At 43.2% G+C, this 27,005-nt stretch overlaps 1 protein-coding gene across 2 annotated transcripts in view; it reads right to left on the bottom strand.

Annotated features, from left to right (window-relative positions):
- Positions 1-1,409: 1,409 nt before the first annotated feature.
- LOC140273640 (myosin-10) overlaps positions 1,410-27,005 on the bottom strand; it is a 52,809-nt gene continuing 27,213 nt past the window's right edge. The window contains exons 6-43 of one of the 2 annotated variants that reach the window (XM_072369262.1): positions 26,727-26,756; positions 24,078-24,170; positions 22,743-22,806; positions 22,154-22,252; positions 21,400-21,543; positions 21,161-21,256; positions 19,567-19,685; positions 18,891-19,043; positions 18,627-18,800; positions 18,355-18,528; positions 16,883-16,997; positions 14,594-14,656; positions 11,461-11,654; positions 11,149-11,270; positions 10,772-10,841; positions 10,077-10,237; positions 9,848-9,956; positions 9,538-9,669; positions 9,248-9,454; positions 9,000-9,137; positions 8,706-8,829; positions 8,456-8,627; positions 7,456-7,668; positions 7,235-7,379; positions 6,913-7,119; positions 6,688-6,792; positions 6,442-6,594; positions 6,116-6,364; positions 5,707-5,919; positions 5,384-5,596; positions 5,105-5,266; positions 4,898-5,026; positions 4,705-4,793; positions 3,868-3,991; positions 3,466-3,674; positions 3,270-3,378; positions 3,013-3,185; positions 1,410-2,803 (exon numbers count right to left, since the gene is read on the bottom strand). In XM_072369262.1, coding sequence (XP_072225363.1) covers positions 2,650-2,803; positions 3,013-3,185; positions 3,270-3,378; positions 3,466-3,674; positions 3,868-3,991; positions 4,705-4,793; positions 4,898-5,026; positions 5,105-5,266; positions 5,384-5,596; positions 5,707-5,919; positions 6,116-6,364; positions 6,442-6,594; positions 6,688-6,792; positions 6,913-7,119; positions 7,235-7,379; positions 7,456-7,668; positions 8,456-8,627; positions 8,706-8,829; positions 9,000-9,137; positions 9,248-9,454; positions 9,538-9,669; positions 9,848-9,956; positions 10,077-10,237; positions 10,772-10,841; positions 11,149-11,270; positions 11,461-11,654; positions 14,594-14,656; positions 16,883-16,997; positions 18,355-18,528; positions 18,627-18,800; positions 18,891-19,043; positions 19,567-19,685; positions 21,161-21,256; positions 21,400-21,543; positions 22,154-22,252; positions 22,743-22,806; positions 24,078-24,170; positions 26,727-26,756 — 5,400 coding nt within the window. In that variant the 3' untranslated portion in view covers positions 1,410-2,649. The remainder of the gene's footprint in view (positions 2,804-3,012; positions 3,186-3,269; positions 3,379-3,465; positions 3,675-3,867; positions 3,992-4,704; positions 4,794-4,897; positions 5,027-5,104; positions 5,267-5,383; positions 5,597-5,706; positions 5,920-6,115; positions 6,365-6,441; positions 6,595-6,687; positions 6,793-6,912; positions 7,120-7,234; positions 7,380-7,455; positions 7,669-8,455; positions 8,628-8,705; positions 8,830-8,999; positions 9,138-9,247; positions 9,455-9,537; positions 9,670-9,847; positions 9,957-10,076; positions 10,238-10,771; positions 10,842-11,148; positions 11,271-11,460; positions 11,655-14,593; positions 14,657-16,882; positions 16,998-18,354; positions 18,529-18,626; positions 18,801-18,890; positions 19,044-19,566; positions 19,686-21,160; positions 21,257-21,399; positions 21,544-22,153; positions 22,253-22,742; positions 22,807-24,077; positions 24,171-26,726; positions 26,757-27,005) is intronic. The other variant, XM_072369263.1, reaches the window with a different exon arrangement.

Genomic DNA, 27,005 nt, shown 5'->3' with positions numbered 1-27,005 from the left:
GGTAGATCAGTCAAACACACCCTCTCTGTGTGTATGAAGCACTTCTTCTGCAGAATGAGGTCTGGTATTGTCCTGTTGAAATGAACACTTACCTCCTGGGAAAAGATGTCACCTCGATGGAAGCATATGTCTCTCAAAAATTCCAATATACGCCTCTGTATTAATAGTACCTTTGGGACAATGCGTGTCATCCATATCACGGAGACTGATGCATCCTCATACCATCAAAGATGCAGGCTTTTACACCTTCCGATTGTAACAACCTGGGTGATCTTTCTCATCTTTGACTTTTCATTTTCACAAAAGTAGTTGAAACGTGGACTCATGTGACCACAGAACACATGTCCACTGTCATTCCGTCCATATGAGATGAGTTTGTGTCCAGAGAACTCAGCGATGTTCTGTACAGTGTGGATGTACGGCCTCATTTTTGTGTAATACAGTTTCCGCTTACATTACAGGATACAGCAGCTGACTGTGTTGAGTGAAAGTGGTTTGTTTTTATACCATTTTAAAAAGAATTCTCCAACTTTTTCTGAAAATGAAGTCTCGACACAATTAGATGGTTTAATTGCGTGGGACCCAATGCACAGCCCAGATTGTAGGTACATTTGGGCCTAATATGGACTACGTTTGGCACCGGCAAATGTTATGTGGGCCAGATGTGGACCAAATATCACTACATTTTTTTGGTCTCCAAAAAAACCATCTGAAAAGTTTACAGGGGAAATCTTTTTTGGTGGAAGTGCTACCAACTCATGAAAGGAATCTGGGAAACGCTTCCCTAATCTTTAACACTGTAGTGTCATTCCAAGCCTAACCCTCTCAGTTCATTTCAACTCTTATCTAAAAGTTTCAAACCTAAAGCAAACTTTCAGCTTTTTTTCCCTGAATCTTCTTAAGCCTCATTAGTTTCTCACCGGATCGGGATGAGTTTTGTGCTGCTCATCAACAATTCCCCGCAGATGACACACGATTGTTCCTGAATCTGTGAGTCATACATTGCATATCCTCTGACACCATATAGACTAAGAGGTGCTGTATGTGTGTGTGTGAATGTGACTAGTCACGTGAAAGCGCTCTATGTGGCCAATTAGACTAAACCATGCTTTATAAATACAGCCCATTGTATACCTGCACTTAATGAGAACTTTGTCAGGTATATAGCTCTCTGAGATGTTGCAGGCTGATCCAAAATGCTGCAGCAAGCGTTCTGATGAAATCTCAGCTCCTCTTCATTGGCTGCACTGACAGTGCTGTAACCTCCCTGGTCTGATATGTAGAAAAAGACTTGAAACGTGTCTTGTGTCATGGCACTGTATCTTTGGTAAAAAGCCAAAAATGTTACTGCGCTCGTGCAGATTTCTTCCAGCCAAAACATGGACGACATCATGAATAAACCTATTTGGAGAGAACTGGGCTCCATAGACTTTAATGCATTATATAACTCCTAGTGACGCCTACACTGTACATGTCAGAATAATGGGCATTGGTACACAGGATCAGTGTGCAATACTGAGCTTTTTGAAACACGAATGGAGTTTGTATTGTATACAATAGCAGAGATATAAATACAGTGGATGTCTATTGGATCATTTTTAACTCTTAATAACTCAAAAAGTACAAAAGTTATCAATAAGAAAAAGTCATAGCACCCATCTACTAAGAATCCCATACTGCTGACATATCAATCATCATGGTGACATAAAAGCTGGAGGAAGACATACATTTCATAGAGCGTCAGGTTTCCACCGATATTTCATCAAATATGCAAATATATGATCTCTTCTTTATGAAAATACCTTCAATGAAATTATGCACGGTTCAATATATGAACAATATATGTGGCGTAAATGGGTTTTCAGATTCGAGTGAGCAAAAAAGGCACAGAAGAAGAAGAAGAAGAAATAAGCAGGAGAAGAGGAGCGCGACTGCTGCTTTTAGCACTCACACCAAATAATTACAAGTCAACATTGACCCACTGTCGAGCATTTGATGAACCAACGCTGGTCGGAAAAGCAACCAGGCAGCTTACAGTCACATCTGTGGATTCATATGCAAGCAAAACCATAAAATACTATTCAGTTACAGTTTAACTAACGTAATTAAACCGATGCACAACAGGATATTGTAGACAGATGAAAAAAATCATTTCAGAAGCTTGTTTATCACAATTAGTTTCTTTCAAACATCGCAGTGCTATTGTTGTAGCGTTTGGAAGCCTTTTACACAGCTAACCATAATCATCACCCAGACACATGTGCACTCACAGCTTTATGAGCGGGGGCACTTTATTTCTAATATGTGCAGGGATTTGGGGGTGTTACTGAAGCGTCTACGCTCCAAGCCTGTTGCTTTCATACAGCCCTGCAGCTCGACAGAGCGGTAAGGCAGAGAAGTGCTGCCCCCAAACTTAGGTGGGGCGTTGGGGGTCCAACTGCTGGTGTCTGTTAAGGTTGAGAGGTGAGGAGAGTAATACGGGGTGTTGTGGTTTAGATTGTGCTGCGTGTAATTTGGAGAGAAGGGTCTACTCAAACAGGACTTGGTGCTAAATTCAGGGTCCTTATTTTAAGCGAATAGAGTCTGGGCGTGACCATGGGGGCTGAGCGACGCGTAGATGGGAGAGCAAAGGTTGAGGCTTCTGCTCCTCTACTCCGGCTGGGGAGCTGGGGTCTCATTGGCGTTGTTGTCTGTAATCTTGTTTTCCAGGTCGTCGTCGGAGAGAAGGTCCAAGGAAGTTCCCTCCACCTGCAACGGACGTCTGCCCGAGCGGCTGGAGGAGAAGCTGATGGGGCCGCCACGCCTGCGGGAGGAAGAGCAGCGGAGGTAAAGCGAGGGTTCTGACACCTCGAGCAGAAACAAAAAGGTAAGCAGTAACCACTCAGTCACCAAGAGACAAATGTTTGCTGCTCAGGTCTCCATCACATTCAGTTAAGATGTATCTCCCTGAACATAGCTTTCTGTACGTGTGAAATACGCAGACAGTGGATTGTTCTGTGCCCTGCTCTGCACCTGAGGCGGTTCTTGAGCGTGTGAACCTCCCGGCTCAGGCCCTCGCTGGCCTCGGTGGCGTCATCCAACTCTCTCTGCAGCTTCCTGCGCGAGGCATTGGCCCTTGTGGCCTCCTCCTCGGCCTCCTCCAGCTGCCGCTTCAGCTGCTTCATACGAGAGTTAGCCTTCTCCACCTTTACACAAACACAAGTCAGACAGACTTAGAAAACACGCATACCGAATCATTTGCACATCTCTTTTAAATGCAACAGACGTACCTGCTCTTTAAACTGATCGGCATGGCGACGCTCGTCCTCCACCTGCATGCAGACTTCTTTTAGCTTCTTCTCGGTCCTTCTCACAATCTTGTTGGCTGCTGCTCGCTCCCTTCAGGAGAAAGCAGATTTTGTTTCATGGTTTGAACTGATATAAAGTGATCCAATAGGAACGCTGTTCAGTGTCATTCCTTCCCACCTGGCCTCCTGCTCCAGCTGTTCCTCCAGCTGTGCGAGCTTGGCTTCCAGAGCAGTGATGGAGGCTTTGAACCTGCTCTTCACAGAACCCTCCAGCTCGCCCAGCTTGGCCCGCAGCTCCTTGTTTTGACGCTCCAATTGCTGGCGAGCGTTTTCGCTCTTCTGCGCTGTGCTGCGCTCCGCGCTCAAGTCTGTTGTAAGGGTGTCCACCTGAAAGTGGGGTGGGGGGGGGGGGGGGGGTGGGGGGGGGGTGGGGGGGGTCAGAACACAGAGAGAGGGCTGCGTTTATATCATAGAACCAAGAGGGACTCACAAGCTAACTAAAATCCTTACAAATCACAAGAGATGATTTTAGTGGAACAATAACTGAGGAGAATGAAGCCGAACCAAGGCGTCGTCACACCTGCAGGGTTGTCTTTCTGAAGCGGTCGTTGAGCAGCTCCATGTTGCCCTGCTCCTCCTCCAGCTCCTCCTCCAGCTGGGCGATGCGAGCTTCCAGCCGCCTCTTCTCGTCCATCAGAGCAGATCTAACACACAAAGAAGACAAGTTGTCTTGAACACATTAGAATGAAAATGTCACAAATTTGAACTCAGTGTCACCTGTATGATGTCACAAGTCCTTAATTACATGAAATGATTTAAAGACTGAAACCAAATAAAAACTCTTTTTTTTTCAATTAGTTGCAAGAAACTTTCTGCTTCCATTGAGTTTTCACTCATTTTTGCTCCGTTAGAGGCAACAAAAATGCCTTAATTTTCCTCTCTCTCTCAATCCCATTGGCTTCAGTTGTTGTGCTGCTCCTCCCGCAGTCACTGAGCTGCGGTGAAACAGAGAGGCTGCTTCGTTTGTTCAGAAAGTGGTTAAAAAAACTGTTTGTATCATAAAAGAGCAATGTGGGTATAGAATAAATGTAACAAAGCAGAACTGAGCCTACTGAAGAAGAAGAAATGTTTGGGAAGCCAATACTAACAGAAATTCTAGATGGATGAATATGTTTTGCTTTCTTAAACCAATCAGCTTGGTAAAGGTTAAAAATGTGTGCAGACTTCTTTTGAATCTAAACATTTGGATGTAGAACACCTGTGACCCTTTCAGAGGTGAAGGAAACATCTAAATAATAACAGGGACTCAGGTCAGTGCTCATGACCCCACTCTCAACAAATGAAAACAGGCCCTTTAATGTGCTGAAAGGAGAAACATCTGTCAACGCAGACTCTGTGCCCAGGTTGGTAAACTGACTTTCCAGAGGTGCTGTTTGAGATTTCATCCTGCAGCTCGTCCCGCTCTTGCTCGGCGTGGCGCCGACCTCTCTCAGATGCTGCCAGGTCCTGTAGAGCAGAAAAAGGTCTTTAGCACTTCCTACTGTGTGCAAAAACCACAAAATCAACCGAGCAGACGTCAGAAAGTGCCTGAACATCAGGCTGCCCCCGACCTCGTGCAGCTGCACGATCTCAGCCTCCAGACTCTTGAGTTTCTTCTCATTCTCCTTAGATAGGGCGAAAATATCGTCTCTAGAAGCCCGGGTGTCCTCCAACTCCCTCTGATAGTCTTTCATTTGGGCCTGAAGGAGGGAAATAATGCTGTAAATGGAGAATAAAACAGCAGCTGTAACTTAATTAAACGTGAATAAAACGCAGACCTGTAACTTGCGCAGTTGTTTGATGGCCTCGTCCCGAGCCTTGTTGGCTCCTTCTATGTGGCCCTCTATATCCTTCAAGTCCATCTCCAGCTTCTTTTTAGCAGCTACAGCCAAACCTCTCTGCTTCCTCTCATCCTCCAACTCGGCCTCCATTTCTCGCACCTGGAAGAATGAGCCATTACAAGTCTGCAGACTGGAAGGTGTGGAAAGGTGCAGGTGGGATGAGCGGTTTCTTCCAGCGGAGTTTGACTAAACGAAATACTAGGTTTCATTTTGCACCTGTTTGACCAGAGCTCTTTTCTTCTCATCGTTCTGGTCGTCCCGGCCCTGAAGGTCCCTCTCATACTGAGCCTTCATGGCCTGCATGTTGACCTCCAGGCGCAGCTTGGCGTCCTCTGTGGCCTGCAGCTCGTCCTCCAGCTCCTCCAGCTGAGTCCTCATCTCCTCCAGCTGCTGCTCCAGAGTGCGCTTTGACTTCTCCAGCTCGTGTACCTGACAGATAGGGAAGAGTCGGCAGAGAGGGTGAATGACAAAAGAATGGGAATGTGGGAAAAGTTGCTCTTCTGAAACCTTAAACGTGACTACAGCATTGTGACCCTCACATTCTTGCCCACGTCGTCCTTTGAGCTCATCAGATCTTCCATTTCAGCACGGAGCTGCTTGTTAACCCTCTCCAGTTCCTCTTTGGCCTCCAGTGCCTCGTCCAGGGCTCTGGTCAGGGACAGAGCTTTGGTCTCCTTCTCTCTGGCCTCAGCTTCGGCACGGTCACGCTCCTCAGCATAGCGAGCTGAGATGCTCTTCTCCTCAGCCAGCATCTACAGAGGAGGTTGCACATTGATATTTAGGGAAATGTATGTTTATTAATTGTCTTAAAACATCCGTAAACATTTAAAAAAAAAAGAAAGAGTACAGTTTAAATCGGCAAACTTACTCCACCAAAAGCAAATTTCCACAAAAACAGAATACATATACAGACCCCAGAAGAATGCCTCCAGTAAAAAGCATTCTAACCTGGTCAAACTTCTTCTGCTTCTTCTCCAGGTTGGAGACGATCTGTCTCTGATGATCCAAGTCAACAGTTAGATCATCCAGCTCCTGCTGCAGACGCGTCTTTGTCTTCTCCATCTTCTCGAAGGCAGTCGACTTCTCTTCCAGACGCTGGCTGGACAGCTCCAGATCCTTCTGCAGTTTCTTCTTCACCTCCTCCAGGCCCTCTATTGTCCCAACGTCATCTTCAAGCTTCTTCTTGCTTTCAGAGAGCTACAAACACACACCGTCAGAGCCAGAATGAAACGGAGCAAAACATCATTTCATACACCTGAGGTCTCATGTCCCACCTGAGCCTGTAGGGTCAACAGCTGCTTCTCCAGATTCTTGCGGGCCTCCTCGTCCTCCTCCTGCTGCTCTTGCAGAGAGTTTTTCTCCTCTTCCAACTGGCGATTACGGCTGCTCAGGTTTAGTTTCTGACGGGTCTCCTCCTGGAGCAGCTCCTAAATGAAAATTAATGTGGATCCAGTTAGTTTAAACAATAGGAATCGTGAATAAATAGTTTGATTATTACTCCTCAGAAGTACTGAGGTCACCTGTGTGTCTTGCAGCTGACTCTCTAATCCGGCGACATCTTTGGCCATCTTGATCCCCTTCCTCTCTGCATCTTCCAGCAGGGCCGAAACATTATCCAACTCGGTCTGTATGGACACGATCAAACCAGATTAGTGTTGAGAAATTAAATCAAATTAACCTTGTATGTGTTTTTATAACCAGTAAAGTCAACTTTAGGCTCATGATAGCTACTTTTTGTTTATTACCTGCAGCTTGTGTGTGCGTTCGGCCAGTTCTCCCTTGGCCCTCTCGCCCTCTGTGACCCGGGCCATGAACTCCTGCAGCTGAGCCTCCAGCTTCTTCCTCTTGTGTTCTGACTCGGTCTTCGCCTGCTGCAGGCTTTTCACTTCACTGGTCAGCTCCTTGTTGGCACTCTCCTGGCTCTGCTTGGTCTTTTCCAGGTTAGCCTTGAACTAAATAAAAACATCAAACATATCTCTTATTGAACAATAAAGTACTGCTCACTTCTCTTCGGTGGATTTCGTAAAGCTGTGACATTAGACTGTTCTGGCTGGAATGGTCTTGTACCCTCTTGGCCTGCTCGAGCTGTTCTGACAGCTCCTCTAAGGAAGTCGCGTGCCTCTGCCGCATCTCCTGGATCTGAGCCTCGTGGTTTTTGGTCTCCTCGTCAATGGTTTTCTTCAGCTCTGCAACCTCCTGTTCACGCTTGGTCCTGCAAAAAACAGTGACACGGTCTACAAAGAGCCCACCATCTACGATAAGAGTGAGAGATATTAGGAGTACGGCACCTGAGCTCCTGCTGGGCGGCTGTTGTATCGAGGGTATCCTCCAGTTCAGTCTTGAGGGCCTCGAGCTCTTCACTCAAGTCCCTCTTGAGTTTCTCGGCCTTGTTCCTTGCCTGTTTCTCTGACTCGAGGTCCTCCTGCAGCTCAGACAGCTGGGCCTGCTGCTCCCTGATCTGCTTCAGAGCGTTGTTCTTCTGGGTGACTTCTTCCTCACCTCTGTAGAAACGTAAGAACATGTTGGAGAACTGTCACCGACGACACTTCAGACACTTTTAATCTACTGTAAAAGTTTGTATTTAAGGACACACTGCACACCACGCTGAGATATGCCAAGTTTTCAGCTGATAGCTCTTAGGGAATCACCATGTTGGTACGAAAACACTATTTTATGCCTGTAAGACTATAAGATAGTATTTTTCAGTGTTTTTTATAGATGCAACTGAAGAAAATAACAAATGCTGTGTCTTTGCAACAAGCTGCTATGGACAATGTGCCAAATGCCATAATATAAAATTGGTTCTTTACAAAGTTGTCTTTTTTGGGTTCAAAGTTGACCTTTTTTCACGTTTGAAAGATTCATAGGTCAGTGACAACCAAAAAAGAACAAAAAAAGCCATTCCTCCATTCGGCTCATGCTGTTGTGTTAAGTATGCACCAGGTGGCAGCACTGTGCTCTGTTTGACTCCTCCAGCCTGCAGCAGGCCATGATGTCCGACAGTAAGTAAAATATCGCAGCTATTATTTTCTTTTAAACACAACAAGACCACTGCTGTACATTCATCTGGAGTGTTGCCAGCTGAGCAAAATGATCTATACCAAATGTACGGTGTGCCTTCACCGCGCCTCCTCAGTGTGAACTGCGGGGATGTTCTGTGATGCACTGATCTCACACTGACTCACACCGTGAAGCAGAATCAGTGTTCAGGCTTTAAAACTCACATTTAGCTCACACAGTTATGTAAGACTGAGCGGAGGTGTTCCACTCTGTGTGGTTGTCTCTTACCTGGCCTGCATCATCTGCTGCTCTTCTTCTTTCTTGACCAACTGACTTTTAAGTTCCTCTATCTGGGACTGTAGCTCGGATATCTGGTCCTGGAAGTCGGTCGTCTCCCCATCCAGCTTCCTCTTAGCCTTCTCTAGCTCCTGGCGGGTTTTCTCCTCCTTTTTTAGTCTCTCTAAATCAGAAAATAGATACTGTGTTAATAAAAGACCCCTGCAGCATGGTAAATTTGTACTGTAGGTAACTTTTATACCTTCCAGGTCAACCATCATCATCTCCTGCTTGTTCTTGACCTTTCCCAGACTTTTGGCCTTCTCTTCCTCTTCAGTTAGCAGTGATGTCATCTCGGCGATTCTGTCTTCCAGCAGCTTCTTTTCCTAAAAGAGGCAGAAACAGAGAGCGCTCGGCACACAGCAAACCTCTTTCAGCTGTACTTTTGTCATGCAGGAAAGTGTGACACCCTCCACCTCTTTTTAAAATCACCTTTCATGATTCTACAACATAACTTTATCCATCCAAAGCTCCCTCAGAGTCGTCTTCCTCTCACCTTCAGGAACTTGGAGTTCTGGTCCTCTAGCAGCAAAATATCCTCTTCAAACTTCTTCATTTTAGCTTCAGCTGTGACCTTCTCGAGCTGGAGCTTCTGCCTGGCACCCTCCTCCTCATCCAACTGTTCCTCCAGGTCCTTCGACACCAATCACAGAAGCAATTACAGCAGAGTGTTTTTGCACTCATGTCATATGAGTATTTCTGGCTTCCTCCCTACTCATATCCACAACTCTTGGACACACGCACCTGGATGTGGGACTGCATCTTTTTCTTCTCGTTCTGCATGCCTTGAGACCTCTCCTCCTCTTCCTCCAGCCTGGACTCCAGGTCATGCAGGATCTCCTCCAGCTCTTGTTTTTTAGATGCCAGGCGAGCTCTCATCTCTTCGGCCTCTGCAAACAGTTCTGTCTCTGCCTGCAGCTGCTCTGCTAAGATGTTCTTCTCTTCGAGTAGCTGCACATGAATGATGTAAATGGTTAAAGTACACATAGACAGAAAAAAGTCTGTATAACAAGCCATCGTTTGTAGTAACTGACCTGCTGATGTTTCCTCTCCATCTCCACCAACTCTCCCTCCACCTTCACCTGTTTCTCCTTTACTTTAACCAGCTCCTCATCTTTAGCCTGCATCTCCTCTTCCTGCCTGGTCACCTGCAGGAGGGGCTTCACCTGCAGGGCGATGAAAACACACTCTAGCTGTCATACTGGAGGGCCTCAGTTCTTGAGCAAAAGTGACTGAATTATACTGCAGACAGGTCAATTTCACAGTCTCTGCTGATAAATCGAATGTGGTCCTTTTTGGACCTCATTACTAGCACAGAATACAACCAAGAACACAAGCACAGACCTTAGTGAAGAGTCTCCACCACTGCCAGTGACGCAGCTTCAAGTAGGCAGCGCAGTTTCTCTGGAGGACCTTCAGGGCGCTGAGCTGCTGCTGCTTCTTAGCAAACGCTCTGAAGCATCACAAGCAGAGAACATGAGATCAGACGGTGACAGAGACAGCGGTAAAATCGATGTTTCTGTGACCAGATAAAATGGCTCCAGCTCGCAGGAGCTATGCGTTGAATCCTTACTTGCGTGCCAGATAACCACGACAGACGGCCTGGAAGTAAATGATGATGTCAGTGATCTTCAGGTCCCTCTCCTCCTCCAGGTGGGCCAGGACTCCTGCCCTGAAGAAGATCTTGCTCTGGCCGATGCGAAAGAGGTTCCCGTCAAGCTCCAACGCTTGGATCTGGCAAAAAAAGAGGGAGACATGTGGTAAGCCACAACTGAAGCAGAAGCAGAAGCTTCAGCCTATTTTCAGGATGCAATGATCTGGAATTCTCAAAAAACAATTCGTCATTCACATCAGAACACAGAAAAAATATCAACTGTTTAAAGCGAGGCATTTTACTGTTTTATAAAAGTTATGAGCTCATCTTGAATTCGACTGAAGCAAAACATCTAAAGAATGGGACAACATTCCTCTCCCAGAGGTCCAGCAACTGGACCCACCGGGCCTGTCCCAGAGACGTGTTTGCTGCCTTCAAATTCAAGATGAGCTAATATTTCTCACAAAAACAGTCAAATGTCTCACTTTCAACATGTTTCCGATGTTCTGTTGAGAATGAAATATTACAAAATATTACATTCTGTTCTTTCTTTACTTTTGACACAACATCCAAGCTGCCTTGGAATTGGAGTTGTAATATTTAATTAATTGACTTTCAAGCCTCAGGCTGCTGTTTGCAATGATCTGACATTTTGAATTTAAATTGATCCTTGCCATTCTCTCGCAGGCCTGCTTTCCATCCATGAAGCCCTTGGGAATGGCGTTAGGAGTGAGAATCTCATACCTAGACACAGCGTAGAGATAGACATGTGTTGTGTTGAAAGAAAGCAGCAAAGATGTCTTCATCAAACAAACTTACAAAGAACATCAAAGCCAAGAAATATACGAGATCTATTGTTTATGCTTCACTTCAAGGCTTCTAAGATCCAAACATCATAGAACTATATTAAAACTTCAATATCACACCCCATCTCTGGAAGATTAATGGCAGTTTTACTTCATGAAATGTATATTGTTATGTTTTATGCTAATCACAAATGCCACAGTAGGAAATATGATGATGAAGAACAGGGTCAGAGGTAAAACGGTACCTCTGCCTGAACTCCTGGAAAACGATACGGTTGGGAAATCCTTGTCTGCAGATACGGATTCCTTCTAACACACCATTACATCTCAGCTGGTCCAGAACCAGGTGGGGGTCCAGTTTACCAGCCTGAGAAGGGAAGGAATAAGCAAAAACACACAATGAAAAAGGATTAAATAGCACAGTTTGTAACCGTAGCACCACTCTCAGCTGTGTATAATAGCAACATGCAGTGTGAGTGTATCTCATCAATAGATCTGTAGATATCTCTTAAAAAACAAAGTAGTGTATCCCAGCCACTTCAGATGCTGAGACTCACTCTTTTTTCGTGGTTGGGGATGATGCAGCGGACGAAGTTGGGATTGGTGTTCCTGAGCGTGGCCATCAGTTTAGACAGCTGCTCCTTGTACAGCTGTCCCACAGTGCGAAACATGCCTTTCTTGGTCTTGTAGGCAGCGCCAAACGCTGTCTCGTTCATGCCCGCAACCTGGTCCAGACCCACGATTCGGTCAACTGGCGAGAAAAAATGGACAAGACACGGAAGGCAGATGAGTAGAGATTTACAAACTGCTCGCAAATACATCTTCTTGTCTGACGCATATTTCACCGAGAGCATCGAAGGGATTTACAGAACTAGTTACACAAAGTGAGTCTTCTAATGAAATCCCATCTGGATGTTCATCAGGAAATGCTGCCAATGACCACTGACAAGTTCAGCTGAGCTTGGTCTTCCTCTTATCTGTTTTTGTGATAAAGTACGTGGACAGACAACAGTGTCACACTTGCTGTGGCTTAAGGTCAAAGAGCTGGTTTGATTAGGCCGCACTCGCATCATGAACACAGGCTAACGTTTGCCAACAGCTGCTTTCTCTCAACCAGTTCAATGCTACAGCATTTTTTTTCTTTTTTTATGCTGGAATGCATTTTAAAGCAGAATTTATGTGATTTTTAATCTTTGAAACAGGAGTTGCATACTTTATTAAAATACAAGAGACGTAGTGTTTCTTAATGCATAAAACAAACAAGGAGATTTTGAGTCTATTTCACACTTAAAACTGGATTTTTAGAAAATCATTGCATCGATTTATGGTATTTCTGTCACTTTAGGTCCGTACATGAATGTCAGTGTAAAATCTTTTGTTCACTTTTGGCCACCATAAATCTAAACAAAGTCAAACTTCCTGCTTTGGGTGCATCTCACCCGTAGTTCACCTGCCAACTGTCCAATAAAGAAAATTGCAAAGAAAAAGTCTCTGACTAAAGTGTCAAAAGCACAGGGCGTTTGTGTTTTCTTTGAGGTTTCCTCCTTAACTGCATAATTTAAGGCTTAATGTCTCCTTAGTTTACAGAGAGTCACTTAAGGGGGCTGCGAAAAATCTCTTAAATTGGAAAATTGTTAAGGCATTTACAACATTTTTACAGTTTCTATGATGTTAGTATTTAATTTTTTCCAGGCTAGCATAACATCTACACCTTTAACCGCCAACATTTTCCACAAGCAGAGCACAGATAGTTTTACAGTAACAGTACAAGATGTTGATTAAGGAATTCCTTGAGTATATGAGGAGTAAAAACTACCAAAAAATACTTCTAAGAATAAGACCTCTGTCAGTTATTGCAACGGATTTTCTTTATGGGCCCATAACTTGTGCTTTAAGGAAAATCTTAACTAAGGTAACTTTGTAAAACTGGTCCTATCTTTTGTAAAGATTGTCTACATTCATATTTACTAACAGTCTTGTTCTCTTCATGTGTTGACGCCATATCTCGCGTGCTGTTAACTGTTGTAATGAAGTTAAGAAAAAGTCAAACTTAAAAAACATCTCAGAAAATTTGTACTTTAATCATTTTGCCACATTAAGTGTGAATGGGAATGCTCTACACAGTTATGTTTCAGAAAGTATTCAGACCCCCTTTGCTTTTTCCAATTTCATATGTTAGACTTTTTTGGTAAATGTAATAAAGGGAAAAAATCATATCACATATACATAAGTATTCAGACCTTAACTCAGTACTTAGTTGAAGCACCTTTTGCAGGAATTACAGCCTTGCGTCTCGTTGGGAATGATTCAACAAGCTTTGTACACATGGATTAGGGGATTCTGCCATTCTTCTCAAGCTCAGTCAGGTTGGGGAACGTTGGTGGACAGCTATTTTCAGGTCTCTCTACAGATATTTGATAGGATTCAAGTCAGGGCTCTGGCCCAGTCTGAGGGCTGTGGAGCAGGATTTCTTTGAGGATATCGCTGTACTTTGCTTTATTCAGCTTTCCCACAACCTAGTTGTGACCAGTCTCCTCGTCCCTGCTGCTTAAAAAACACCTTCGAAGAATGATACTGCAGTAGCCTTCCCCAGATCTGTGCCTCGCAACAATCCTGTCTCTGAGCTCTGTAGGCAGTTCCTTTGACCTCATGGCTTGGTTTTGCTCTGATATGCATTGTCAGCTGTAAGGCCTTCTATAGAGAGGCGTGCGCCTTTCCAAATAATGTCCAGTCCGTCTTCATTTACTACAGTGGACTCCAACCAAGGTGTATACACTTGTTTTTACTTGGTCATTGTGGGGTATTGAGTGTAGATTAATGAGAGAAAAAGAAAGAATTCAAACTATTGTAGCCTCAGACTCCAACATAAGAAAATTGGAAACAGAGAAGGAGGTGTGAATACTTTGTGAAGACACTGTATATATAAAGAAACATTTCTGTAAGGCCCGCATCTGGCTGACAGTTCTGCAACACAGTGTTTTTAAATAAAACATGATTAATGCCAGAGAGTTGGACCAGATATCTGGCACGCAGAGAAATTCATTTCTTCTGGAACAAATAAATGACACCACAAATATATCAGGAACCTAAATCAGATTGGAATCTAGTGAGTCTGGAAACTGCTATTTCTTTCCTTCTGCAGATGGGGCCTTCTGAGTGCAAAAATCCCCACATAGTAACCGACTGTTAATCACTGCATTGAGTGAATAATGGCATTTTAATGTTTGATTACATCATGATTGTAACACCACCTCTCATCAGTTTAGTGTCCTAACTTCAACCCTCACAATGTATGGGAACATGTAAGCAGCTTTAAAATGCATCTTCTGATCAAGGAAAAATATTTACAGTCTTATATTTTCAGCCTTTAGACATTAACTGTATCAGTCGGCTCATCACTGGTTTGAGTTTGCACCAGAAAAAAGGTAAATAAATGCCTTACCTGGTTTGACATTAACGCAATAGTTGCAGTAATAATCATAACGTCAGTAAGCCACCAGCCTCGGGCGAGGAATAAACGTTTTGTAGTATCAGAAGTTTTAAATAAACTCAAGCAGAGCCATGCAAAGCCAGAGGGGAGCTTTTAGAAGCAGAGTGCAGCTATGACAGGACAAGGGAGACAATGAGCCCTACAGCGCAAAGGGGATGAGACGCAGCCAGTTTAACACAGAGGTTGCTACTATCGTTCACCTGGAGCTTCATGGAGCCCAGACACATTGTCATAGAAAGAGGCTCTCTGAAACGTCTGAATGTCTACAGCAACAGAGAGAGAAGACAGGAGAGTGAGAGAGAAAAAGAGAGCAGGCATGCAAACACACACGCTCATCACTCACACTCCCACAGATCCTCCCCACACAGAGAAGATGTTAGAAAAATAGGACCGAAGAGTAAATGTTAGCACATCATCACAATGCTACACAACGTGCCATTATTCAACACTACTGTCAGATAGTCACAGCTTCTCATTCATCAGCTAAGATATCAGTTCAGAAAGTGTTTCACCGCCGTTTTGCTTTCTACGCGACCAGGGGCCTGTTGTTCGAAACCTAGATAAGGGATTAAGCCTGGATGTGTTGGTTAGCCTGGCTGAATTTAGCCTGCATTCGGTTGTTCGAAAGCTGGATAACTTTATCCTTGTCAAGTTTACCATGGTGATTTATTCTCTGCAGCAAGCCTGCCCCACACCGGGCTAAATACCAGGCTTAGTTGATTCTGTTGTCTCATCTTTGGAGTCAGCGGCTGTTTTATACAGTCCATATCCATGTTCTGATGAAGGCTACACATTGGCCTTGTTTTTAAACAAACAACACGTAAACTAAATGATTATTTAAAAAAAAAAAGAAATAAAACAAAACATGATCAAATTAAAAAAGGAAAAAGTTGACGATAGTTCTTTTTCATAATTGGGGCCTATTCGTGTGTTCCTCATTGTAAATAAACACCCTTCATATTGTTTGCCAGCTCAAATCTGATTCTATTGCAGTTATTAGAGTAATTACAAATGGCTGCACTTGCACAGGTGCTTGCAATTAAGTCAGCGATTAGGGTAATGGCCTGCACTGTATTAAGTCCCATGGCCTTTCCTTCACAATGGCGCGTCCTATTTTGGAGAACATTGTGGATGATGAGGTAGCAATTGTTCGGTGGGCATTTCGACCTCAGAGGGTGGTTAGAGACAGGTCAGCACATGGGCTGCACGTTACATGTTTCACAAGGGTTTATTTTCATAATAGCTTTCCCTAATGTCATTGGTGCACTGGACTGCACTCGTGTGAGGATAAAGCGCCCCTCGGGTGTTAATGAGGGCGATTTTTGTAAATCGCAAATCGTTCCACAGCATCAACGTTCAGGTAATACTTATGGTTACTGTTAATAAATAAATAAATGAATCATGTGCTTCAAATTGTTTTAATAGCTTACATCTTGTTCTTTCAGATGATCTGTGATGCTGACTACATTTTCAGTAAAATGGCCAGGCTCTGTCCGAGTCTTTCGGGCCTCTTCGATTCACCAGAGGCTGTCTCAAGGTAAGCCATGCATTTGTTAAGCAACTTGAACATCAGAATGTGTCAAAGGTGTGTAACGGTTATATCTTGCACCCTCAGGCGAATTTGCTGGGGCTACGCATGCCAGCCGTTTCTGCTTACAACCCAGGGGGTGGCACAGATGAACTTCAACCCGGGCCATGCAAGGACAAAGGGCAGAATTGAGTTGGCATTTGGCCCTCTGAAAACCCGTTTCCAATGCCTCCGTCATTTGAGGGAGCAGTGCTTCATTTTATGAGTTTCAGATCTGCTGTTCATTGGAGGAAAGTGTCCACACCTGTTGTGTCATCAGGGAATCTGTGATCAGTCTCTGTGGTCTACTGAAGAAAGTCGTGGCCGCGCACTTACTCGCATTAGTTAGACCTGGCTTGACAAAGCCGCCCCTCCTCAGCCTGACTCGGCGTTCGAACAACCAATTAAACCAGGATGGACTTATGAGACTTTGTCCAACCTGGCTTTCCCACTTATCCTGGATGTCTTTATTTTACTTTCAAACAACAGGCCCCAGTGTTGTTATGATTCAATCACAATATGCCAAATCAAAATAAGAATTACGAGGACTACGGTTACCATGTAATTGAAAGATCAACAAGCCACAGTTTTATATGTAATACTGATGGTAAATCTAATAATAAATCTGAGAGATTAATGTTTTGGCTCTGTTTTATTTCCCTTTGACCTTCTGCTTCTGCTTTGATTAGATAAATCTTCCAACAGCAGCTTTATACATATAAAGGGAGAAAATGTGTACTACCCTTCAGAAATGATAACTGATACTATGCTTTGTGCAATAAAAACTAATATTATGGTTTCCATCTTCACCATCAATTATACAGTGATTATACATCAGATCTATTTCTATATATCATTATACTTTAGCACCGCTGAAATGATCCTCAGCAAAAGAAAAAAAGTAAAGTGATGACACACTCACCGTCTTTCCAAAGCTCCGCCACAAATTTATCAGTTGACTGGTGAAGCAGCGTGGCTACATTATCATTCAGAGGATCCATATTCTTCATAAGCCACTCATCAGCTTTATAATCCACCTATGGAAACACAGTGATTCAGGAGCACGTTAGCAGTTCCACAACAAAACATTCCACTGTGTTTTCATGCCAAAAACCCCAAAATGAAATCACAGCAAAAGATGAGAATACTTCTGAGGCAGTGACCTAAACAGTAAAAAAACAAGAATACCTCTGTTATAATTTAGTTACACAAGGTTTGGCAAACAAAGAGCAGAGAAGCAAAACCACTCGGCCCTGAATCAGATTCATTGACGCAAACCTTTCTTTTCCACATCCCGACCATTGCCTTTCTCTTCCTCGCTCTCATACTCCAGCACTGACAGTGTAAAAAACTAAATATTTTCAAACTACACTCTCATAAGGCTGATTTTCAGCGTCGGATTAGGTGCCTCTGCTCTGAGGCCTCACCTGTCTGAGACAGTCTATGCAGCACATCTCAAGTGAGAGCTCGATCTGCCGCCAACAGCGTTTCCAAATACCACCGTGCAGTAGGTTTGACTTACCGGCAGCACCAGATGTGCTGTCTTCATTACCTCTGGAGGACACAAAGAGCGGCAAAACCTTTAGCTATCTTTAATAAACCAACTGCATGCAAAAGAAGACTTGTGTGGCCATCATGTGCTGGGAGGGTTTTTTGTTGACTGAAACACGATGACGATGAGTGCTTTTGAAATATCTGACATACAGTGCAGAGTGTTGGATTAGTACAGACTAGAGCAAAAGTAACTGACACTTTCAGCAACCTGAGATGAAGACCTGCATGTGGGTTTAATCAAAATTCTGGAAAAGCAAACTCACAATGTTTGCTCTTATTTTCCACTTCAGTATCACTGTCTTGCAGCGCTCATTTAGTGAAATTCAAACATAATCCCGGATCCAATATCTGGCAGAAATTGGCAACTATTTGGGATGGTAAGGATCAGGACCGGGACTGTCTGTCTTCACTGTGATAAAAAAAAACAAAAAAAAAAACATGCATGCTCGGGTAATCGTAATTAAACTATCACTGTAGAGGAAATGCACGACTTTGCGGTATGACTGACAGGCACGGAATGTTGAAGAGGATCACTTTTCTCTTTTCAGATGCCAGACCTCTACACAAAGGTGAAAGTTCAGAACTTGAATTATGTAACCACCAGGCATCAAAGACTCGCCGCAATGTGAACCAGATGTGGGCTTTTTGCGGCAGCAGCGCTACAACTGGGCTATTGTTTTTATACAGTGACCTGGGTAACTACGCCACTAAAGGAGCAAAGTGTTAACCTCAGAGAAACCCGGACCAGAGGCAAAGCTGCTGTGCAAGGAAAGCATAAAGAGCGGCCTCCTTAGACAGCAGTAAGACAGCAAGGCACTTTCAGGGGCCCGATATACGTACCCTGCCCGCGTAGTGGATGATGCAGAAGTCAGCTTTGTCCTTGAGCTGGCGTGGTTTCTGAAACTTGGTGTGTGTGCCCTGCTCTTGCAGCACTTTGTCTACAAATGTCTTGTCCGTGGCCTTGGGAAACCAGCATTCCTCATCGAGCAAAGCGAGAATTCCAGGGGGATTGTTCTGAGAAGACGAACATTTATCATTTATTTTTTTATTGCCAAAAGTGGAATATTCATAAAGAAGACGCACAGTCAGACATACGGACAGAACGCACTGACCGGTCTCTCTATGAGGTCGATGCAGGGCTGCAGGTCGAGGCCGAAGTCGATGAAGCTCCACTCGATGCCCTCCCTCTGGTACTCCTCCTGCTCCAGGATGAACATGGTGTGGTTGAAGAGCTGCTGCAGCTTCTCGTTGGTGTAGTTGATGCACAGCTGCTCAAATGAGTTCAGCTGAAAGGAAAGCAATCAGTGAAAGTGGATGTTAAAGTGTGCCTGTTGCATTCTGCAGTGAAGTGTTTGTTACAGTTCAAGCATTAACACCTCAAAAATCTCAAAGCCAGCAATATCCAGGATGCCGATGAAAGAGGCGCCCTGCCGCTTGGTCCTGTCCAGAGCCTTGTTGATGCGGTGGACCAGCCAGCGGAACAGCCGCTCGTACGTCGCCTTGGCCAGGGCTTCAACCGCAAAGTCAGCCTGAGGTGAAGCAAAGAGCAGAGAAGCAGAGATGTAAGACACCACCGAAACTGCATAACCCCAAGAGATATGAGCCGCGTAAAAGAATTTACACGTTGGGATGCTGTTGGGAAGTTGCAGATTTTCCTTGACAATATGTCAAGACATGCTAAAAATGGGGCAGCCGATTATCCAGATGTGGCAGATGACCCGTCCAAACATATGTAATGAATGTGCAACGTAAAGTTTAGTCTAACCAAAAGCCCGAACTGAAATCAAACCTTTTCAGGTTGGACAACTGAAAAATGAATGCAAATATTATGAAGAAATTAAACTGAGTCACTTGGTTTATACACTGTCAAGAAAAGACTAAATAAATAATTGAAGTTTTTCATTGAAAAGCAGATTTTTCTCACTTTTAGGTGTTTTAGACTGCTGATCATACAAGATGTAAGAGATCAACATGAGATTAAGACATTTTTAATGGTCATTTATCACCATTTTCTGACACAATCCATAAACTAATGTACAGATGTTATCTTACTTGTTCTTTAGTCTGTGCCTTCTGCACATAGTCTCGTCCCACTTTGATCCTCGGGGTGAGGATGGCTCGGGTAAACTCCATAACATTCATTCCAAGCAGGTGGCAGAGCTTCTGCGCCGCTGAAAGAATAAGAGTGCACAAAGCATGTAACTTAATGCATTGTATAAGCAAAGACTTTTTACAGCTACACAGTTTCTAACATTAAATTTGACAAATGTAACATTACATTTACATTAACCTTCTGAAAAGCTGTGCTGAAATCATTAAATTAATATCAAACTGTTTCATAGGACTAAACCTTTCTGTGGTCGGCCAGCTGCCACAATTCCCAGCAAATAATCAATTATGTGCTGTGCTTTTTGAAAAATAGATAAATATATTCAGGTGTGCCCACACAATGTTAGCTGCATGCAGTGCTTCAATTCTACCCCCTTCTTTTCTGTCGTACTTACAAACAGACGGTTACACTTGCCCCTCCGCTCTTACGTTTTTATTACAAGTATGCACATTTAGGATGGCCAGCTTGCATATCCTCTGCTTGTTTCGAGAGTCTGTTGTGCAAGTCCTCGGAGATTAATACAAAACACATGCAGGATGCTATATGGAGGTCACCAGTCGAGGCAGTGTAGGGCAAAATATCAGCATGAATCCCATTTCCCTGATTTAGAGGCCTCAAATACCATCTGCAATGCCCCAGCTCCAGCTTTTTTCTCTTGTCATCCTCATGTAAACCATATACTGACCTCCTTAATTGTTTTCATGTTCTTTGACATTAAGACAAAGAACAAAGTTCTGTAGGGTTCGCTACTCTGCCCCTAGTGGAACACTCACACACACAGGGCGCACGCAAGTATTTGAGCAATTACATCGACAAGATTGACATAACGGTTTTTAATGTTTTTTTCTCTCTATTAAGAGACAGTACCACTGTTTTAACAGGCTAAAGTGTATGACCACATCCACATTTTGCACATCCTGGCTGGTCTGAGACATAAAATGGGTCAAGAAAGTTAAAGTAACACTCGAGAATTCTGCAACTTATTTGCTCTTTGGCTCCCCCCATGGTTGTGGGTTGTAACACCAGGGTCATAAAAACAAATCTCCACATGATCCCTGCACATGTACTGCCATACACATGGATTTATTTTCATGTTAAAGGGGCCACAAAGACACCATTAAACACAAATATTAGTGTCAAGTGATCATAAAGCAAAACTGTGGGTTTAAGGGCTGGAAACCAAAGTTGTGAACTGTGGTATTTCAGCCCCTGGGCGCTCTAATAGTTTCATGTGCATAACAAACGTGGAGCTGACCCTGAGGCAGCTAATTTGCATAATACTTTTACACTGAAAGCTAAGTGCAGAGAATGAAGCTAAGATTATAGTAGCAACCGATAAGACTGACATGATCCAAACGCATTAAAAGCATTCCTATATAAAGAGACACATGAAAGATCTTCAGTGTAATCATGTCTCTAAGGAGGCAGATGTTCATAGTGACTAAAGACTTGTGTGAGGATGTAATATGTGAACATAGGGAGTTTTTTTCAATCAGCTGAAAGGTCAGAGTCCTTTGATTGAGGTTGCGTGTTTACCTGTGTTCTCAGGCATGGAGGCTTGATCGGTGTTTCTCTCCTTTTTAAAGACAACGTTGCCAAACTGTAGCACTGAAGAAACCACCTTCAACATGCCTGGTAATGACAGGGCAAGGCAAAACGTTTTTCATCTGGGAGCAATAAGGTAATGCCAGCAATAAAAAGAAGAAAAAGATGATAGTTTGAAGGGGAAGGAAGAGATTACTTTGTTTCAGCGAACATCTGGAACTAGTACTCACAAACTATCTCATCGTGGGTGAAGCCCATGATGTGCATAGCATCCATGGTCTCCTGGAAATTGTCCTTGTCCTGCTGGCCCGGGATGGGAATGTTACCATTTGACAGAAAGCGGTAGCTGTTAAAGCCCTCGAGGAGCAGGTCCGCTGAGGAAGGAAAGGAATTAAAAATGCATTTTATAGATATCTTGACCAAAGACGATCAGCTGTTCAGTGGTGTTTCTGCTTTAAATTCTTTCTACCATTTATGTCAAATTCTGAAGTGATTTCAGTGCATACTCTATGTTTATCCATTGGTACCATTATGTCTTTATTTTTGCCCTCAAACAACACAACTTAAACCAGTTTAACTTCATTCTGACTATTTCATGCACCAAAAAAAAAAAATCAACACTCAAACTACAGTGAGCTATATTTGTTCATCCATTTACAGTAAAGACAATTCAGTTGTGCGACAAAGAGGAATTATGCAAGGGGTAGAGGGCTTAACTGACATTCAAAATGAACAACTTCATGGGAAAAATATGTTGTAATTGTTGGACTTGAGGGTTCACTTAATATCTTCTGCATCATCCTGAAACAATGTAACAATGAGGTAAATTAAAAGCAAAGCGGACAGATAGTTTTGTTATGCTGGTTCTAATTCAAACCAGCTCTCTTAAGCCGGGTTCCTCGAATGAAGCAAACTAGCAGCTGTTATTCCTTTGATTCTTTTGTTTGTCATAATTGCTCCTTGTAGCAGCGGTCAGACACTCACTTCGAAGATGCTCTCCAGCCCCTGCCAGCAGGCGGTAGAAAATGTGGAAGGTCCTCTCATCTTTTGCTTGTCTAATGGCCCTCGACTTCTCCAGGAGATCTGAGAGCATGAGTTAAGGGCTGGCAGGGAACTTAAAAGATGGGGAAAATAAAACTAGAATCTTATTTATGAGAAAAGAAAGAAGACAAAGAAGCAGTTGTCATTTCAAAACAAACAAGTCCTGGATGCTTGTGGAACTTACACAATACCGGGGAATCAAATCTACTTTGTTTCAACAAGTGTTACAAAAAACAAAGCTTGTTTTATATTTTTTATATTTTTTCCTCACCAAGAGTAACAAACTTCAATAAAAAAATGAGGGATAACAAAGAAATCTTTGTGTCTTTACAGCTCGATGCCCTCTAGCTGCGTGTGGGGAACATGCAGAACGGGAGCTGCATTTTTGTGGTAAAGTAAGAGCCGTGGTGAGTCGTACAGCTGCCCCACTGCTCTCTTAACTGTGTGTACTCTATATTTCAGCTCTTTTTGATGTGTTTCAGACACAGATTGATGCCTCTGCTCCTACGGTCCGTCCTGCTAATGAGGATACAGGTTTCAATGTTGGCCCCGACAATGTAACCTGTGACATCGAAGTTGACTCTGATGAACTTCCCCTGCAGGAAACCAGATACATATATGATGTTAGAAAAAACCACCGATGTTTAATTCAAAAGACTGTTCTGTTCTACACGTTGGTATAACTGTGTGCATGCATGCGTTTGCAGCTGTCATCAGTCTATCATTTCCTCCCTTTGGGCACAGCTGCATTTTCACATAGCACCTCATGGATTCTTGCAGATGACAGAAATGCAGTGAGGAGCGAAATGCCCATATAAGGAAGTGCCAGGTTAACAGGTCAGAAAGAATTTGAGGCATGTCTGTGGTTTCCTGACAGTGAATGTGTTTAAGTGTGTGGGAATATGCGCACCCATCAGTCTTGGTGGTATTCACTGCTTCTCATCTAAAACGCTAGTGATTCATGAGGACCTGGACAGTACGCCGCTTAATCATGACCACATGGTTGACTTAGTCACAAAGAAATGTTGCTCAGAGTGAGAAATGTTGTGACTATTGAAACGCATCCCAACATTAGAAGCACAGCATCTTTTTCTTATTGTCATTTGTATGAAAGGCATATGAAACACAACTTATGAGGAATACAATACTTGGTCCCAAAATGAGTATGAAAGAAATCTAACAATTCGAAACATTTACTTTCTATTGAGAATAAGACTGAAGTGAAGACTTGACGCTACTCTCTCTCAACTACAATAAACCGAGAACCCTGGGTGGGTTTAACTGTAACAAAATCCACCAACCAAACCCCCAAAATCTCACCAGTTGACATTTTGCATTAAAAACCAACACAAAAATAACATGCTGTGGTTTTACAGGAGTTATGAGCCCGACTATTTCCTGGCAAGGAGCAGCAACTTCTCGCTGGTTGCGCTGCTAAGAGGCAAGATGAAAATAATTAATTGGTGAGTTTAAGAAGTTCCAGCAGACGTCTTTTTGCTGGGCTGAGTTTGTGGTTGTTGAGCTAAATGAATCGGACTCACGTGTAAAGCACAACAGTCATGGGGGTCCAAACAACTAATGGTCAGACCTGAGATTATCCCTTGTAAAGATTCATAAAGTGAGCATATTTCATAACTAGACTGGAAACAAACATTGTTGATTAAAGATGGTCAATACAAACGAAAGCTATTCTTATAGTTTACATATTACGCTGACAATAGAAACGTGTGACGCTTGGGTTGGGATTATGAATATTTCTTTGTATACATCAGTTAAGGAGGCCATAAATCCCTTTCCATTCCAGATACTTCTTGTGTATATGCTAAAATCAAGAGAATGATAATTTTAAGAGAGAATGTAAACTCACAAAGCGAGACGAGTTGTCATTTTTCACAGTCTTGGCATTGCCAAAAGATTCAAGGATGGGGTTGGCTTGCAGGAGCTGGCGTTCCAACTCACCCTGTGAAGAAAGATAGAGATGTAAGAGGCTGTCAAATATAATACAATTCCCTGTAATACCCCCCCCAAAAAAAGATCTTTAAATGTCTTTATCTTCTAATTGTTTTTTATTTCTTACAACACATACACGCTGACAAGGCAAAAAAAAAACAGCTATTCAAAACAGCAGAAAGAGAAAATATAGCCAAGTCAGTACGCTAAGCCAATCTTTCAGATAGTCAGTAATTCATCATGGCTCTGTTGGCTTTGCTTGAGTCAACTGCAGTACAACGTGATTTTTGTCAAGAGAACTCCACAAGTCAAAGGGGCCAAGACAACCAAACTGTTTGATAGACCTCGCGAAACCGCAAATGCACTAAAGTCAGTTTGTTTTGCCACATGTCTTAAGGTGTGCGCAGTTACTTCAGATTGATGGATGTGAGCATTCTTCTGGTCTCCACATTCCTCTGGTTGTAATTGCATACCATATATGGTGTGTCCAAAAGGTGTACCACCAGGATGGTTGGATGGCTTCCTCCAGAATCTTATAACTCTGGTTTATGGACAGATGCAGCATTCTGGCCCCAGAAACATCAAATTCTTCAGCTCATGACACCATTTCCTGTATCCAGGGCATTGGCAGTACAAAAATAGCCCCCCCACTGCCCGTTCTGGACTCTGAATGCCCCAGGAAAAAAGAGTAAGTTTTGCCTGAACTCTGACTTGCTGCCAGGCTGGTTGTTACAGCAAGTTGACCAGTATTGGCCTCATCTCATGTGTTACACTCACAGCCTTTTTCAAATTTGTCGTGAAACAGAATGCCAGAAAAATAATACTGACACAGAACGAGACAACGGGTGCTCTGTAGCCTGATGGTGAAGGCTCATACCACATAGCTGCAACGCCCACAGTGCAACTCCCTGCCATCTCACCCTCTGCTGCATATCGCTTCTCATTTTCTGGATGCATCCCTATCCACTCTATTCAAAATATACAGAAAACATAAACTACTTTAAACAAAAGGAGACAATCCAAAAGGCTTTGAATCACTGCTCACCTGAATAGCAATAATCTAATGGCCACATCTTGACGCATGAAAATCTCATTTTTTCATTTAAAAAAACAAAGGTCCTTTCTTGGCCACGACTCGACCGGTACAACTATGAGAAACAGCGAGGAAACAAAGTCCAGAACAAGAGCTTTTTAAGAATGTTGAGCCCCAGTAGAGCTGTAAACTGTTTCATTTACCCGGTTAGACTTTTGGATCTTATAAACAGTATGCAACACTGTTGTGCAAAAATGTAGATATCAAGAAAAATCCCACCTTCGTGTTGAATGCTTTGAATCTAAACGTGTTGATTGAGCATCAGTAAAACAAAGGGCTTCATTCTCCCTGTTACCTCTTGGACTCCCAATTACAGAGTAACACAGAAAGCAGTGCATACATGCCTGTATAAATGTCATTCCAATTTGACACTCTCATTGAGAAGATTATAGTCAGGTTCCTTCAAGACTGCTTTAAGTAATTTCTCCTTCCGATCACCTCTCCTGCACCATATCTACGGTCTCCCTCACTCCCTGGCCCTACATTCCTCTGGCCCCTTGACCAGAGGCAGCTGTAATGCAGTGCAGAAGAAAAGCAGCATTAAGGAGGTCAGCATGGATGGTGGAATGAGTGACAGTTTCTAACTCTCAGCTGCTGAAATATAGCATATCAGAAAAATCATTTACTCAGACTGTGTGGGCTGAAAGTTTAAGGTTAGAGGACTCATAAGATTCCCACTGCTTCTGCAGTTATTAGACTTGCAGATGACAGAGAAACATCAGGTACTGATGTGGGGAAGAAAGCAAAATACCTGCTGGATAAACCAAGCACAGATGACAAAAGCCAGAAAAGACCATTTTTTTGTGCAGAGTGCATGAAACATAAGACAGAACTGTGCTGGAAGAGGCTGAGAGGTTTTACCCGAGCTAATGTGGAAAAAAACAACGACACGCGATTTAACATTTGAAAGTCCACGTGAGACGATAACATACAATATCAGCTGAAATACACTTCAAACTATAAACATGCCTCAGAAGTTTATCATCAGTGGGAAACGTGCATGAATAAGTCATAAATAAGACGATGATGTGGCTTTTAAACATTTATTTCATGGAACTGTAAAGCTTGAGGAGAAATGTTTAGTGCGGCTGTGATCTGATCAGCACAGTGCTGAATAGGGCAGAGCTCCGTTAGGACTTCACAGACTGTTCTCATAGCAGGTATTTGACTGACATATGTTTCTAATTAAACTATTTAATTTCCAGTTGCTCTAATGAACCCCAACCGACTGATAAAACAAAGTGTTTTTATCATCGTGGGCCTGCTGGTTTAACGGCAGATTCACCAGGATTCCAATCATCATGTGAGAAGACTGAGCCAGCACAAACAATTACCTCATAATGAAAAAAGCTTGGATTAGTCTGTCAACATCATTATGGAAGCGGCAGAGATTTAAAGAGAGGGGCATGCAAATGCACACAGACATCAAAACGGACCACACACACTCTTTGAGGAAGCGGGAGATACACTTGCCTGTAGCTTGAACGCTTTGGGAGATTCGGGCTGTTTGTTATGGATAAACAAATGCAAGTGTTAAAATCTGAAGTGCTTATGTCAGACACAAGCCACAGGAAACAGAACACCAGTACACATCAGGCACATTAGCCCAGCACTGGCTACACTCCTGCGGAATGGCACTGCATAATGTGAGGCATCAGCACTGTCCAGCCGGGCTACATTACCTAGGTTAGCTGTTGATTAATACACAACTTTTTCTAAGAGAGTTATCAAGAATTAGTGAGGCCCTCAGGT

The sequence above is a fragment of the Leuresthes tenuis genome, unplaced genomic scaffold (genome assembly GCF_036924035.1).
Source record: "Leuresthes tenuis unplaced genomic scaffold, fLeuTen1.0.hap1 SCAF_17, whole genome shotgun sequence".
NCBI classification, from domain to species: domain Eukaryota; kingdom Metazoa; phylum Chordata; class Actinopteri; order Atheriniformes; family Atherinopsidae; genus Leuresthes; species Leuresthes tenuis.
The sequence above is the reverse complement of the archived record's forward strand: the minus strand, read 5'-3'. Positions and strand labels throughout refer to the sequence as shown.